Source organism: Thalassophryne amazonica, chromosome 22 (assembly GCF_902500255.1).
Source record: "Thalassophryne amazonica chromosome 22, fThaAma1.1, whole genome shotgun sequence".
In the NCBI taxonomy this organism is placed as follows: domain Eukaryota; kingdom Metazoa; phylum Chordata; class Actinopteri; order Batrachoidiformes; family Batrachoididae; genus Thalassophryne; species Thalassophryne amazonica.
The window spans coordinates 4,542,682-4,559,906 of record NC_047124.1 but is presented as its reverse complement, the minus strand read 5'-3'; the positions used below and the strand labels follow the sequence as shown (position 1 = coordinate 4,559,906).

Sequence of the window (17,225 nt, the reverse complement as noted above, 5' to 3'; positions counted from 1 at the left end):
TTCCTCGGCTTTGCAAATTTCTACAGGAGGTTCATTAAGGGCTACAGCCAGGTTGCTAGCCCCCTGACAGCCCTGACCTCACCAAAAGTCCCCTTCACCTGGTCGGATCGTTGCGATGCCGCGTTCAAGGAGTTGAAACGGCGCTTCTCGTCTGCACCCGTTCTGGTGCAGCCCGATCCTAGTCGCCAGTTAGTGGTTGAAGTGGATGCCTCGGACTCAGGGATAGGAGCTGTGCTGTCCCAGAGTGGGAACATCGATAAGGTCCTTCATCCGTGTGCCTATTTTTCCCGCAGGTTGACCCCGGCTGAACGGAACTATGACGTCGGCAACCGAGAACTCCTTGCGGTGAAAGAGGCTCTTGAAGAGTGGAGACATCTGTTGGAGGGAACGTCCGTGCCATTCACGGTTTTCACTGACCACCGGAACCTGGAATATATCAGGACCGCCAAGCGGCTGAATCCCAGGCAAGCCCGCTGGTCACTGTTCTTCGGCCGTTTTGACTTCCGCATCACCTACCGGCCCGGGACCAAGAACCAGAAGTCGGATGCCTTGTCCCGGGTACACGAAGACGAGGTCAAAGCGGAGTTGTCGGATCCACCGGAACCCATCATCCCGGAGTCCACTATCGTGGCCACCCTCACCTGGGACGTAGAGAGAACCGTCCGGGAGGCCCTGGCACGAAGCCCGGACCCCGGGACTGGACCAAAGAACAGACTTTACGTCCCACCAGAGGCAAGGGCTGCAGTCCTGGACTTCTGTCACGGCTCTAAGCTCTCCTGTCACCCAGGGGTGCGAAGAACCGTGGCAGTTGTCCGGCAGCGCTTCTGGTGGGCGTCCCTGGAGGCCGACGTCCGGGACTATATCCAGGCCTGTACCACCTGTGCCAGGGGCAAGGCCGACCATCGCAAGGCTCCGGGACTGCTACAGCCGCTGCCCGTGCCTCATCGCCCCTGGTCCCACATCGGCCTGGATTTTGTCACGGGCCTCCCGCCGTCCCAGGGAAACACCGTGATCCTCACGATAGTGGACCGATTCTCCAAGGCGGCCCACTTCGTGGCCCTCCCGAAGCTCCCTACGGCCCAGGAGACGGCGGACCTCCTGGTCCACCACGTCGTCCGCCTGCATGGGATACCATCAGACATCGTCTCCGATCGCGGTCCCCAGTTCTCCTCGCATGTCTGGAGGAGCTTTTGCCGGGAACTGGGGGCCACGGTCAGTCTCTCGTCCGGGTATCACCCCCAGACCAACGGGCAAGCAGAGCGGGCCAATCAAGAAATGGAGCAAACACTGCGTTGTGTGACAGCCGCGCACCCGGCGGCCTGGAGTACTCATCTGGCCTGGATCGAGTACGCCCACAACAGTCAAGTGTCATCAGCCACCGGCCTCTCCCCCTTTGAGGTGTGTTTGGGGTATCAGCCCCCGTTGTTCCCGGTGGTTGAGGGGGAGGTCGGTGTGCCCTCGGTCCAGGCCCACCTGCGGAAGTGCCGTCGGGTGTGGCGCGCCGCCCGTTCTGCTTTGTTGAAGGCCCGGATGAGGGCGAAGACCCATGCAGACCGGCGGCGGACCCCGGCCCCTACGTATCGCCCCGGGCAGGAAGTGTGGTTGTCCACAAAGGACATCCCACTACAAGTGGCCTCCCCTAAACTACAGGACAGGTACATAGGACCGTTTTAAAATCCTCAAGGTCATCAATCCCGCCGCAGTGAGGCTTCAGCTTCCAGCCTCACTGCGGATCCATCCTGTGTTTCATGTGTCGAAGCTCAAGCCCCATCACACCTCGCCCCTCTGTACACCCGGTCCGGCACCACCTCCTGCCCGGATCATCGATGGCGAGCCGGCTTGGACAGTGCGCCGGTTGTTGGACGTCCGTCGGATGGGCCGGGGCTTTCAATATCTGGTGGACTGGGAGGGGTATGGTCCCGAAGAACGCTCCTGGGTGAAGAGGAGCTTCATCCTGGACCCGGCCCTCCTGGCCGACTTCTACCGTCGCCACCCGGACAAGCCCGGTCGGGCGCCAGGAGGCGCCCGTTGAGGGGGGGGGTCCTGTTGTGTGGGCCGCTGAAGAGGAGGTACTGCTGGCCCACCACCACCAGAGGGCGCCGCCACCCCACAGGAGCAGCCTCGGTAACAGCTGTCACCCATCACCTGAGACAGCTGACGGCAATTATCACTGGGGTATATCAGCAGGACGGCATCTCCACCTCATCGCCGAGATATCGTTCTACCTGGAAGGTAATAATCTCAGCTGACTGCTTGACAGTAACCTTTGTGATTTTTGTGAGTGATTGCAGACTTTTTTCTCCAACGAGAGGTGGAGGTAGCTTTCCTGCCGTACAGGTTGCTGGGTGCAAACGCGCCCACATTAATTGTGTTCTTGTTCCTCGCCAGCAGTACCAGGTCCGACACGCGGAGGCAGTGGCCACCTGGGAGTTCGGAACTTGGCGGCTCCAGTATTCCCGGGGTCCTGTGGCGGAGGAAACCGTGTGGTTCCGGTTCTACTTTGGAGAGGCGTCTCCTATCTTCGAGCCTGCCCACACGACACCTTTGTGAATTGAACTTTGTCCATTGTTGTAATTTGTTGTGTTTGTTGTGCACGTTCGCAACAGTAAAGTGTTGTTATTTGACCTATTCCATTGTCCGTTCATTTGCGCCCCCTGTTGTGGGTCCGTGTTCCTACACTTTCCCAACAGTTAATATCAGACACTTCCAACAGTACCGTTCATATTCTAGCATGAAAACCTGCTAACTTTCTATAATTTCATTAACCCGATGATGGCGCAAGTATGCACACCAAGTACTCTCTGGATTATTTTTTCTTCTTCTGGGGAAACTTAAAAGTGCCTCTCCAATTCAGAGTGTCCACTTTCCTCTGCAGGACTTTTCTGTGACTAATGTAGGTGGTATAAGTACTGACTTCAGGGTCAACAGTGAGAAGCTACAAAGCTTCAGACACCTGGGAGTAGTTCTATCAGACCAAGGATCAAAGCCAGAAATACTGTCAAAGATTGAACAAACACAGCAGAAACATTTCACTCAGGTCAAAGGTCATCGTCTCAGTATTCTGGTATGCCTGTGAATCAAGGACACTAGCAACAGACATCGAGAAGAGGACACAGGACACAGAGATGAGATGCTTTCACAGACTCCTCAAAATCCCTTACAAAGACCTAAACAAAGTCAGGCACGCTCTCGAGGCCTGCAGAGAACCTCCTAAGCACAGTCAGGAGAGGCAAATTGGACTCAGGGCTTGCCAAGACAGGCCTGCAGGGAACAGTACAAGGAGGGAGAAGAGAGGCAGACAAAGATGTGGGAGGACAACATATGAGAATGGACAGGTGGAAAACTGAGCAAAATCCTGAGAGCCCGAGAACAGAGAGGGGCGGAGTGAACTGGTCATCTGCAGGGCCCACGTGGTCCAGCAAGTCTACAGCATGGGAAGGGGGTGTATGTTTAAAAACAAAAAAATCAGATGCAAAAGGACCCATAAAACCATAAGAGGGCACTACAATATACATGAACGCATTGGTTTTGTTACACTTTTTGCCACATGTGTATTTGAGATACGGCTGGTAATTAGAAAAAATTGAGAGTTAAGTTAACCTGCTTTATGATGTCACAGACACTGATAGATCCCGCCCTCCTCTCTTGTTTTGTGATTTGTTTAAACTTGGGCTTGGAGATACAACTGTTGTGTGTTGGGGGGTTTGGCTGGACATTTTGGTGTTCTTTTCTTTTCTTTGCTCTCCAGGTGGTATGCAAACTGGTTTTTGTCTGTGGAGAAGGTGCTGGCAGAAGAGTCCTTCACCCTCATCAGCATGATTTGCAGCACCTGTGGATGATGCTCACGTGCAAACTTAAAGACTTTCAGCTGAAGCAGATAATGAGATGGCGTTCTGCATTTAAGCCATGAGTGATTCAAGCAGAATTGCCGGGAACCCGACCTTGTGACGTTCGTTTGTGAGACGCTGAGGACCCCGCCTGGGTTTGACACATCGTGCCTGTGAAGGAGGACGGGTGAGGGACACATGCTGTCAGCACACATCAGAGGTGATTGATTGTCTGAATAAGTGTTAATAGTAATTTGGTATTTTGTTATGCAGTATATTTGAACATTGATGAGAATTGTGCAGCTCGCTTCTCACGGCCGTGGCGTGCGGACTGATGATCCTCCACCTGTTGTGAGAAGCTGCTCATTTACATAAAGCTTAAATTCAGACCTGAATGTGTTGCTGATAGTGTGTGCCTTTGAAGGATATTAGTTGTAGCTGTTGACTTACCTCACCTCTTCTATCCTTCACAGAGTCAGTTTGTCGTGTCCACCTGGGGGGTGTTTGGCGGTGAATGTGAGTCCAGAAGCGCCGGGCTTCGATCCCTTTGGGCGCTGGAGAGCGCGCCGTCCTTCACTCCGCCAGACAAACCCTATTTTATGTTGTACACCGAGTATTGCACAAGAGGGGAAAATAAAATTGTTTTGTTTTTGGAACTGCTTCCTGGTTATTTAGCGCTGGGTTCAGTCAGACGCAGGTCCGCTCCTCAACCCGCATCGGCACATAACAACAACAGCAGTTTTATCTTCAGCGATACGATTAAAACATCTCTACCCACGTCTTTGTTATGATTTTAGAAACCGCTGCTAATGTGGCACTTTATCAGTCCACCCGTCCCTGTACTCGACTGTTTATCAGGCTCATGGCGCACTAGAGCCAATCTCAGCATTGGATGGGCTGCGAGAAAAACGGTCACACTTGCAAACATACCCAACGGGCAAATTTATGTATCCACTGCATCCGACCTACATGTGTTTGAATTATGGGAGGAAACCCAGACAGAATATACACACTTCCCAGATCAGGATATAACCCAGAACTGTCCTGCTGTGAGGCGCGGGTGCTAAAAGTGACGTGCCGTGGAACAGTTTCAGTCTGAATCAGGACGTTTCAGCCAGAGAATGAGGGTGTGATGGTGTTCTGAAGTGAGTGCGTCACGCCAGCCCTCCCTGTTGAAAAATGTGATGTCCTGGTTTCTCCTCACCTGGAAGAACACGACTGGAGGCGTTTCAGGAATCCTCAGGAGACCACACTCAATTCAGCAGCTCACTGCCAGTCCAGCGGCACATTTCAGAAAAAGCCTCCACTTTCATTCTGCTGGCTGAGATGACTTCTGTTGGAGGGAGGAGAATGCAGGAATAAGAAGAGAGCACGTTTCTCGTACTTGTGTTTTAACATTGCATATGTTCGAGGAGAAACCAGTCACATATGCTGGCTCAGGCAGACGTCAAGATGTTTATGAAATCTGGAGGCATGTGCAGTGGGGGGGAAAAAATTATTAATTTTTTACCCCAATAACTGAGGGTTTTGCTCAGTGAAGATTAAGTATGAACTACCCAGCAGTATTTTTTCAAATAAATAAATGAAAAAAGTAAAAGAAATGTGAATTAAACCTAGCATATTTTTTTAATTCAAAGAACTGTAAGAAAATGTGTGCTGTATAAAGTGAATAATTGGTACGAGGTGCTCCCTGGAGAACTTTGGCACCAGAATCTTGTGTTCTTTTTAGTAGTTTGTTCATAAGCAGTGGCACATTTTATTTCATCTTCAGGATGTTTGGTCACCACTTCAAAGTGAAGGCATCATTTATCTCCGACCTGGATGACTGGGAACCTTAATCAACAAATTTTGGATGATGTTTATTGTTCTGAATTAAGTTGGAACAGTCAGATGTTTTATCAGCGGGTGAAGGATGTCATTAAACAGTCATGCTGTGCAAGGTCCCAATTTGACAAGTGGATGACATAACGCCAACATCTGAGCACCCGAATATCAACGTGAACAAATCCACCTGTGATGTATTGCGCAAGAGATGGGTGATAGTTTAATAACTATACAGTACTGAGGAATAAAATTGTCATGTGGACATATTTTTTTGATTCATTGTTTTAGTGAACCGAATATAAACTGATTTAAAGAAAGCAGAGACACTATGAGGAGATTCATGTGCTCATCTGTGAAACTGCAATATTATACAGCAGAGAGAGAGAGATGAGGTGTATGTATGAGATTTCAGCTTATTGTCCTTCAAAAACGTTGCCACGAACAGCGGGAGAAGAAGAAAACTAGAAGGGTGGAAATGAGAGTGGGGACTTTGAATTTTGGTGGTATGACTGGTAAAGGGAGAGAGCTGGCTGATATGATGGAGAGGAGAAAGGTAGAAATATTGTGTGTACAAGAGACCAAGTGGAAGGGAAGTAAGAGCAGGAGCATCGGCGGTGGGTACAAGTTATTGTACCATGGTGAGGACAGGAAGAGAAATGGTGTTGGGGTCATTTTAAAGGAAGAGTATGTTAAAAGTGTGTTGGAGGTTAAGCGAATATCTGACAGGGTGATGAGTGTGAAGTTGGAAATTGAAGGGGTGATGATGAATATCATCAGTGCATATGCCCCACAGGTAGGTTGTGAGATGAAAGAGAAAGAAGATTTCTGGAGTGTGTTAGATGAGGTGGTGGAGAGTGTGCCCAAGCATGAAAGAGTGGTGATAGGAGTAGACTTCAATGGGCATGTTGGTGAAGGGAACAGAGGTGATGAGGAAGTAATGGGTAGATATGGTATCAAGGATAGAAATGGGGAAGGACAGATGGTAGTTGATTTTGCAAAAAGGATGGAAATGGCTGTGGTGAATCCCTACTTTAAGAAAAGGGAGGAGCACAGGGTAACATATAATCAATCAACTCAACTTTTTTCTTGTATAGCGCCAAATCACAACAAACAGTTGCCCCAAGGCGCTCCACATTGCAAGGCAAGGCCATACAATAATTATGAAACACAGTCTACGTCTAAAGCAACATAACCAAGGGATGGTCCAGGGTCACCCGATCCAGCCCTAACTATAAGCCTTAGCGAAAAGGAAAGTTTTAAGCCTAATCTTAAAAGTAGAGAGGGTATCTGTCTCCCTGATCTGAATTGGGAGCTGGTTCCACAGGAGAGGAGCCTGAAAGCTGAAGGCTCTGCCTCCCATTCTACTCTTACAAACCCTAGGAACTACAAGTAAGCCCGCAGTCTGAGAGCGAAGCGCTCTAATGGGGTAATATGGTACTATGAGGTCCCTAAGATAAGATGGGACCTGATTATTCAAAACCTTATAAGTAAGAAGAAGAATTTTAAATTCTATTCTAGCATTAACAGGAAGCCAATGAAGGGAGGCCAACACGGGTGAGATATGCTCTCTCCTGCTAGTCCCCGTCAGTACTCTAGCTGCAGCATTCTGAACCAACTGAAGGCTTTTTAGGGAACTTTTAGGACAACCTGATAATAATGAATTACAATAGTCCAGCCTAGAGGAAACAAATGCATGAATTAGTTTTTCAGCATCACTCTGAGACAAGACCTTTCTGATTTTAGAGATATTGCGTAAATGCAAAAAGGCAGTCCTACATATTTGTTTAATATGCGCTTTGAATGACATATCCTGATCAAAAATAACTCCAAGATTTCTCACAGTATTACTAGAGATCAGGGAAATGCCATCCAGAGTAACGATCTGGTTAGACACCATGCTTCTAAGATTTGTGGGGCCAAGTACAATAACTTCAGTTTTATCTGAGTTTAAAAGCAGGAAATTAGAGGTCATCCATGTCTTTATGTCTGTAAGACAATCCTGCAGTTTAGCTAATTGGTGCGTATCCTCCGGCTTCATGGATAGATAAAGCTGGGTATCATCTGCGTAACAATGAAAATTTAAGCAATACCGTCTAATAATACTGCCCAAGGGAAGCATGTATAAAGTGAATAAAATTGGTCCTAGCACAGAACCTTGTGGAACTCCATAATTAACTTTAGTCTGTGAAGAAGATTCCCCATTTACATGAACAAACTGTAATCTATTAGACAAATATGATTCAAACCACCGCAGCGCAATGCCTTTAATACCTATGACATGCTCTAATCTCTGTAATAAAATTTTATGGTCAACAGTATCAAAAGCAGCACTGAGGTCCAACAGAACAAGCACAGAGATAAGTCCACTGTCCGAAGCCATAAGAAGATCATTTGTAACCTTCACTAATGCTGTTTCTGTACTATGATGAATTCTAAAACCTGACTGAAACTCTTCAAATAGACCATTCCTCTGCAGGTGATCAGTTAGCTGTTTTACAACTACCCTCTCAAGAATCTTTGAGAGAAAAGGAAGGTTGGAGATTGGCCTATAATTAGCTAAGATAGCTGGGTCAAGTGATGGCTTTTTAAGTAATGGTTTAATTACTGCCACCTTAAAGGCCTGTGGTACATAACCAACTAACAAAGATAGATTGATCATATTTAAGATTGAAGCATTAAATAATGGTAGGACTTCCTTGAGCAGCCTGGCAGGAATGGGGTCTAATAAGCATGTTGATGGTTTGGATGAAGTAACTAATGAAAATAACTCAGAGTAGAAAGATGTCCTAGCTTCACGAAGGGCTTTCTTATAGAGCAACAAACTCTTTTTCCAGGCTAAGTGAAGATCTTCTAAATTAGTGAGACGCCATTTCCTCTCCAACTTACGGGTTATCTGCTTTAAGCTACGAGTTTGTGAGTTATACCACGGAGTCAGACACTTCTGATTTAAAGCTCTCTTTTTCAGAGGAGCTACAGCATCCAAAGTTGTCTTCAATGAGGATGTAAAACTATTGACAAGATACTCTAACTCCCTTACAGAGTTTAGGTAGCTACTCTGCTCTGTGTTGGTATATGACATTAGAGAACATAAAGAAGGAATCATATCCTTAAACCTAGTTACAGCGCTTTCTGAAAGACTTCTAGTGTAATGAAACTTATTCCCCACTGCAGGGTAGTCCATCAGGGTAAATGTAAATGTTATTAAAAAATGATCAGACAAAAGGGAGTTTTCAGGGAATACTGTTAAGTCTTCTATTTCCATACCATAAGTCAGAACAAGATCTAAAATATGATTAAAGTGGTGGGTGGACTCATTTACTTTTTGAGCAAAGCCGATAGAGTCTAATAATAGATTAAATGCAGTGTTGAGGCTGTCATTCTCAGCATCTGTGTGGATGTTAAAATCGCCCACTATAATTATCTTATCTGAGCTAAGCACTAAGTCAGACAAAAGGTCTGAAAATATAAGAGTGGAGGAAGGTGCACACAGGTGGACTACATTCTTTATAGGAGATGCAAGCTAAAAGAAATCACAGACTGTAAGGTGGTAGCAGGAGAGAGTGTCACTAGACAGCATAGGATGGTTGTTTGTAGGGTGACTTTAGAGGTAAAGAAGAAGAAGAGAGTGAGAGCTCAACAAAGGATCAGATGGTGGAAGCTGAAGGAGGAAGACTGTTGTGTGAAATTTAGCGAGCAGGTGAGAGAAGCACTAGTTGGAGGGGAAGCAATTTTGGACAACTGGAAAAGTACTGCAGATGTGGTGAGGGAGACAGCTAGGGCAGTACTGGGTATGACATCTGGACAGTGGAAGGAAGACAAGGAGACTTGGTGGTGGAATGAAGAGGTCCAGGAAAGCATAAGGAGAAAGAGGTTGGCGAAAAAGTTTTGGGATAGTCGGAGAGACGAAGAAAGTAGACAGGAGTACAAGGAGATGCGGCGTAAGGCGAGAAGAGAAGTGGCAAAAGCAAAGGAAAAGGCATATTGCGAGCTGTACAAGAAGTTGAATAGTAAGGAAGGAGAAAAGGACTTGTACCGATTGGCCAGACAAAGGGACAGAGCTGGAAAGGATGTGCAGCAGGTTAGGGTGGTAAAAGATGCACATGGTAATGTGCTGACAAGTGAGGAGTGTGTGCTGAGAAGGTGGAGGGAATATTTTGAAGAGTTGATGAATAAAGAAAATGAGCGAGAGAAAAGGCTGGATGATGTGGTGAGAGTAAATCAGGAAGTAAAAGAGATTAGCAAGGAAGAAGTGAGGGCTGCTATGAAGGGGATGAAGAGTGGAAAGGCAGTTGGTCCAGATGACATTCCAATGGAGGCATGGAAATGTCTAGGAGAGATGTCAGTAGAGTTTCTAACCAGATTGTTTAATAAAATTTTGGAAAGTGAGAGGATGCCTGAGGAGTGTCTGTAGTGAGTGTAGAGAGCATGTTGAGTCTAGTCTCGAGAAGTGGAGATATGCTTTGGAGAGAAGGGGAATGAAAGTCAGTAGAAGCAAGACTGAGTACATGTGTGTGAATGAGAGGGAGCCCAGTGGAATAGTGCAGTTACAAGGAATAGAAGTGGTGAAAGTAGATGAGTTTAAATATTTGGGGTCAACTGTTCAAAGTAATGGAGAGTGTGGTAGAGAGGTGAAGAAGAGAGTGCAGGCAAGGTGGAGTGGGTGGAGAAAGGTGGCAGGAGGGATTTGTGACCGAAGAATATCAGCAAGAGTGAAGGGGAAAGTTTACAAAACAGTAGTGAGACCAGCTATGTTGTATGGTTTAGAGACAGTGGCACTAACAAAAAGACAGGAGGCAGAGCTGGAGGTGGCAGAGCTGAAGATGTTGATATTCTCTTTGGGAGTGACAAGAATGGACAAGATTAGGAATGAACATATCAGAGGGACAGCTCAGGTGGGACGATTTGGAGACAAAGTCAGAGAGGCGAGATTGAGATGGTTTGGACATGTGCAGAGGAGGGATGCAGGGTATATAGGGAGAAGGATGCTGAGGATGGAGCCACCAGGCAGGAGGAGAAGAGGGAGACCAAAGGGGAGGTTCATGGATGTGCTGAGAGATGACATGCAGGTGGTTGGTGTGACAGAGGAAGATACAGAGGACAGGGTGAGATGGAAATGATTGATCTGCTGTGGCGACCCCTAACGGGAACAGCCGAAAGACAAAGAAGAAGAAGTCCTTCAGCTGACAGTGAACTGGCTTCTATCTGACTTTAAAAGCTTCAACACACACAGTTTATTTTGTGTTTGTCATTTTTGGGGACATTGCTGTGATGTCTACTTACTTGAAGATTCACAGTTTTTGTAACTTTCTTCTGGCACATTAAGAGTTAAAAACATTGACTAAACACTGAGCATATTTCTTGGAGATATTTACAGACGATGTCTCAGTGTGGTGAACCTGTCTAGATATTACATGTTGGGGTGATTCCAAGTAAAGTGAATTTTTATGGGTTCTTCATTTATTTCTTTTTTTATTTTGACAGATCAGGCATCGTGGGGCCTCATGGTGATATGAGCTCTAACAAGTTCCCTGCTAGTTGGGATAATCTTTCTATGACTTGTGTGTTTAGTCTGATGCTCATTAGCTGGCAGATCATGGTGTCGTTTCCCCACTCGGTGTTTTCTCTCTGTATCTGGGTCAGTTCATTTTAGATTGGGTCTAATTATTCTCTTCTCTGTGTTGAATATCTGACATTAGGAAATACATAATTTCAGTTTCAAGTGCACTTTTTCCCCCCTCTCACTGTAACTAAAACTTTGTTTTGTGTTTGCAGCAGTAACATCTATTTCTCTCTCTGTAGATTTAAACTCAGAGTCGACCTGACTCTTATTTCTGCAGAGCGGAACATGATTTTGGCCCTACTCCATTATTTCCTCTGTAGACTTGACCTGCATAGGGCTGGCCCCATTCCACTTTGCTGTTTCTCTGTGCACATTATTGGACAAAAACCCAAACGTGACTCTGGTAGATGTCTGTAGAATTAAGTGAGTTCATTTATGTGCATGTAGTGTAATCACATTTCTGTTAAAATCAGAAATTTCTCTGTCTCACTTAATGTCACTCTGTGTTTATGTATATATGTCCGTCTCTCTCTCTCGACACACACACACGTGTGTGTATATGTATATATATATGTATATATATATATATATATATATATATATATATATATATATATATATATATATATATATATATATATATATATATATATATATATATATATATATATATACGAGGTCTGTTAGAAAAGTATCCGTCCTTTTTATTTTTTGCAAAAACCATATGGATTTGAATCACGTGTGATTGCATCAGCCAAGCTTGAACCTTCGTGCGCATGCATGAGTTTTTTCACGCCTGTCGGTTGCGTCATTCGCCTGTGAGCAGGCTTTGTGTGAGCAGTGGTCCACCCCTCTCGTCGGATTTTTATTGCGAGTAAATGTCTGAACGATTTGGAGCTTTGCTGCATCAAATTTTTCCACAAACTGTGAGAGACCTCCAGGTGGACACCATTCGGAAAATTCAGATGGCTTTCAGGGACAATTTTATGGGGATTACACAGATTAAGGAGTGCTCCAGCCGGTTTAAAGACCACCCACAGCGTCTGAGAGCGCGGCGCACTCCGAGCGCCGATCAACAGGCTGACACCCCGCTGAAACAACCAGATCATTTCCAACGTGAAGGCTTTGTTGATCCGGGACGTCGTCTGACTTACACTAAAATGGCAGAAGGCGTGGACATCAAGACTTTTTCAGCACATTCCACTGTTATAGGAGTTTTTTTCATGGAAAGAGAAGCAGAGGGATGCGCCACGGAACCGCTCATGGCGCGGGACAAAAGCACCTCTGTGTTGGTCTCACAGGACGGCTTTCAGATGGCTTTCAGACAGCTTTCGGTGGCTTTTCAGTCGTGTGACTATCCGAGAAATTGTGCATGAGCTGGACATGCCAGAACATGTCCTGTGAGGCTTCATCATGGCGTTGCTTTGCGCCATGCTGCTGCACCGCGACGCGCGGAATTCCTCCGCACGTCTGTCTCAATGTGCCGAAAAAATGCAGATGTCCACGTCTTCCGCAATTCCTGTGGAAGTCAAAGGACGTCCCGGATCAACACAGCGTCCAGTGTGGAAATGAACGGCACATTTCACTGTTACAGGAGTTTTTGTCATGGAAAGAGGAGCGGAGGAATTACGCGCATCGCGGTGGAGCCACATGGCGCAAAGCAACGCCGTGATGAAGCCTCACAGGACATGTTCTGGCATGTCCAGCTCATGCACAATTTCTCAGATAGTCACATGACTGAAAAGCCACCGAAAGCCGCCTGAAAGCCATCTCAAAGCTGTCCTGTGAGACCAACACGGAGGTGGTTTTGTCCCGCGCCATGAGCGGTTCCGTGGCGCGTCCCTCCGCTTCTCTTTCCATGAAGAAAACTCCTGTAACAGTGGAATGTGCCGAAAAAGTACTGATGTCCATGTCTCCTGCCATTTTAGTGGAAGTCAGACGACGTCCCAGGGCCAAGTACAATAACTTCAGTTTTATCTGCGTTTAAAAGCAGGAAATTAGAGGTCATCCATGTCTTTATGTCTGTAAGACAACCCTGCAGTTTAGCTAATTGGTGTGTGTCCTCTGGCTTCATGGATAGATAAAGCTGGGTATTATCTGCGTAACAATGAAAATTTTATATATATATATATATATATATATATATATATATATATATAGATATATAGATAGATATATATAGATATATATATAGATATATATATATAGATATATATGTGCACCATGCAACGCTGTGATGAAGCCTCACGGGACATGTTCTGGCATGTCCAGGCACATCCACAGTTTCTCGGATAATCACTCGATGGAAAAACCACCAACAGCTGTCTGAATGCCATCTCAAAGCCGTCCTGTGAGACCAAAACGGAGGTGGTTTTGTCTCGCTCCAGTAGCGAATCCATCGTGACACGCGAAGCCTCCGCTCGGCTTTCCATGACAAAATCTCTTTTAAAAGTGAAATCTGCCAGAAAATGGTTGATGTTCAGCTCTTGTGATAACCAGAGAAAGTGCACACGATGGTCACGGATCCAGACAGCCATCCATTTAGAAATGAAATGGTCATTCAGCCTGTTGATGGCGGCTTCGGAGCGCGGCGCAACCCACAGCCGCTGGGGGCCGTCCTTAAAGTGACAGTAACACTCCTTATTCTCTACCAAGCCCGTAACATTTTCACCGAAAGCCAGATAAATTTTTCTAATGGTTTCCAGCTGCCAGTCTCTAACAGTTTCTGAAAAAATTCTGATGGAAAAAAAGCCCAAATCATTCCGCCATTTCCTGGCAATGAAACAACGACGAGAGGGGTGGACCACTCCTCACTCAAAGCTTGCTCACAGGCGAATGACGCAACCGACAGGCGTGGAAAAACTCATGCATGCGCACGAGGGTTCAAGCTTGTCTGACGCAATCACATGTGATTCAAATCCATATGGTTTTTGAAAAAAATAATAAGGTCGGATACTTTTCTAATAGACCTCGGTCTATTAGAAAAGTATCCGACCTTATTAAACCATATAGATTTGAATCACGTGTGATTACGTCAGACATGCTTGAACCCTCGTGGGCATGCGAGAGTTTTTTCACGCCTGTCGGTTACGTCATTCGCCTGTGGGCAGGCTTTGAGTGAGGAGTCGTCCACCCGCTCGTCGATTTTTTTCATTGTTTAGGAATGGCTCAGAGACTGTTGCTTTGTTTGATAAAAATTTTTTCAAAACTGTAAGGCACAACTGAGTGGACACCATTCAATAAATTCAGCTGGTTTTCGGTAAAAATTTTAACGGCTGATGAGAGATTTTGGTCTGGTAGTGTCGCTTTAAGGACGGTCCACGGCGCCTGACGGCGATCTGCGCTTCGAGGCGGCAGCGTCTCGCCGTTTCAAGTTGAAAACTTCCACATTTCAGGCTCTGTTGATGCAGTAAGTCGTCAGAGAACAGAGAACTTTCAGAAGAAGTCGGCATGAGGAGTTTATTCGGACATTCCATTGTTAACGGTCATTTTGTAATGAAAGAACGTGCGGGCAGAGTCGCATGTCGGGCTGGACCCGACCGCGGGGGGTCGCGGCAGGAAAAACACCTCCGTTGGAAATCTTAACGGGCAAGTTGGAACATGCCCAAGCTGTTAAACAATTTCTCAGTTACTCACTTGTTGAAAGCCATTAAAAGCCGCCTGAATTCTACAAATGGTTTTCAACATGGAGGTGTTTTTCCTGTCGCGGCGCACACAGATTTGCCGAGTCGTCACGGAAACGACTCGGCGAATTTGCACGTACGTCTTTCATTAAAAAAATGTCCTTAAACAGTGAAATGTCCGCATAAATTCCTCATGCCGGCCTCTTCTGAATCTTCTCTGTTCTCTCACGATGTCCTGGGTGAATTAAGCCTTAAATTAGGATGTTTTAAGCTCGAAACAGGCCGACGACAGCGCCTAGAAGCGCTGCAGGACGTCCCGCTCCGTGGGAAGTCCTTACACCGACAGAAACACCCCATAATCTCTCATCAGCCATTAAACTTTTCACAGAAAACCATCTTAATTTCTCGAATAGTGTCCACTCGGATATTCCTCACAGGTCCAGAAAAAATTTTGATAAAGCAACGCGCGCCGTCTCGAGCAGCGTGTGAAACAAAGGAATTCAGCCGAGAGGGCGGGACCACATCTCACTCAAGGCCTGCCCACAGGGAAATGACGTCACCGACGCATGAAAAAACTCACGCATGCGCACGAGGGTTCAAGCATGATTGGTGTAATCCCATGTCATTCAAATCCATATAGTTAAAAAATAAAATAAAAGGGTCGGTTTATTATCTAAGAGACCTCGTATATATATATATATATATATATATATATATATATATATATATATATATATATATATATATATATATATATATATATATATATATATATATGTGTGTGTGTGTGTGTGTGTGTGTGTGTGTGTGTGTGTGTGTGTGTATATATATATATATATATATGTGTGTGTGTGTGTGTGTGTGTGGTACCAAACTATTTTAAAAACAGCAAATTTTGATCAACCTTTTGATTGAGGATCTAGGTCAGAGGTGAAGATGAAACCTCTGCCTTTTTGTTAATGTATAGGAAAATACATGTTTCAGATATTGTTTTGTTGGCAAACTTGAACATTTAAATTCCCAAACCAAGATTTTTTTTCTTAGTACCAGATCATTTGGAATATGGGTGTCGTGTTGTTTGTCTGTTTTTTTAACCACTTGCTTGGATCGTTTGGACTCTTTCGTCTTGTGTAACTCGGCCAGATTCCATTCCTCCCGCTCCCCTGTATTTGGTTTAATTTAGCCTGGTTCCATTTTTCTCTGTCTCACTCTGTATCCTTTTTTTTTATTATTTCTCTCTTCTGTTTATTTAGTTTATTTGGGCCTGGTTCTGTTTCTTTAACTCTCTGACTTGGTTACTAATTCTGTGACTTTATCTCTGTGCTTTCCTTGTTCTGATTCAGTTTCTTTCTTTGTGTCTTTAGATCCGTCTATATGCTCGGCCGGATGCCATTTCAAGCGGAGCGGGGGACTACGCACTTCACATCACCAAGAGGCTTCTGGGATTCTATCAGGACTACTTTAAAGTCCAATACTCACTCCCTAAATTAGGTAAGGCTGCTGGCGGTTTCCTCTTCATTCAAGTATGCTTCCTTTTGCCAGAATATTTTTTCTTCACATAAAGGTTGAGTTGGACACTCGGGTCTTGAGGTTTTCAGGTTTTATTAAAGTCAGACCTCGTTGCTGCTCAGATCTGATGGCATTTTGTCTTTGCAGCATTTGACTGTCCATCATTCTGAGCTTGTGTCAGAGGATCAGAAATTCAGCCTCAGGAAGTTATTCTGCATGTTTAAACATTTAACAGAGATGCATTTTTACTTTTACAGAATGTGAAGTTAAGGCATTAAAGATCCATGTCGATTTCTGCTCATCCTGTGTAATAATTGAAAACAACAGGAATAATTCTGCAGGACCAGGAGGGAGTTTATTCACCGAACTCCACGCAGTCTTCATCTGCAAACATACTTCACGCATGCAGTAATTAAAGGCTGAAGGACCTCAAAATTTCCACTAGTGGGCATATTACTGCTTTCTTGTTTTGTTGGTGAAACCTTTCAGTCATCTGAGTAGAAAATGTCCAGACGTCCTGTCCAACACAACTTTAAACCGATTTCATTTTGGTTTTCAGTTTAGTTTCTTCTTCTCCTTTCTCCTGCTTCAAGTGTTTTGCTGCCCCTGCTGTTGACTTTGGTATTGCAGCTCAGATTCACTTTGCATTGACGTGTGACGTGATGTCACGCCGTGTTGATAACATGCCTGTTGTCCAGCACAAACCTGTCTCGTGACATCTGTCAGCTGATAAATGTGTCCTTTAACAGTTGGAAACGTTTCTGCAATTCTTCAGATTCCATCATCACTCAGGCTGTAAACCGCTCAGTGTTCTGCATCATTTTGGGCGTTGACACTCCATCTTGTCCAGCTTAATGAGTCATGTCACAGCAGTCGTATTTA

The 17,225-nt window shown here is 45.4% G+C and overlaps 1 protein-coding gene across 1 annotated transcript in view; it reads left to right on the top strand.

Moving 5' to 3' along the window:
- The window catches only part of trhde.2 (thyrotropin releasing hormone degrading enzyme, tandem duplicate 2), a 203,567-nt gene that overhangs the window by 77,739 nt on the left and 108,603 nt on the right, over positions 1-17,225 (top strand). Inside the window, 1 exon segment of the mRNA XM_034163107.1 lies at positions 16,199-16,325. Within this exon segment, the coding sequence (XP_034018998.1) occupies positions 16,199-16,325 (127 nt within the window).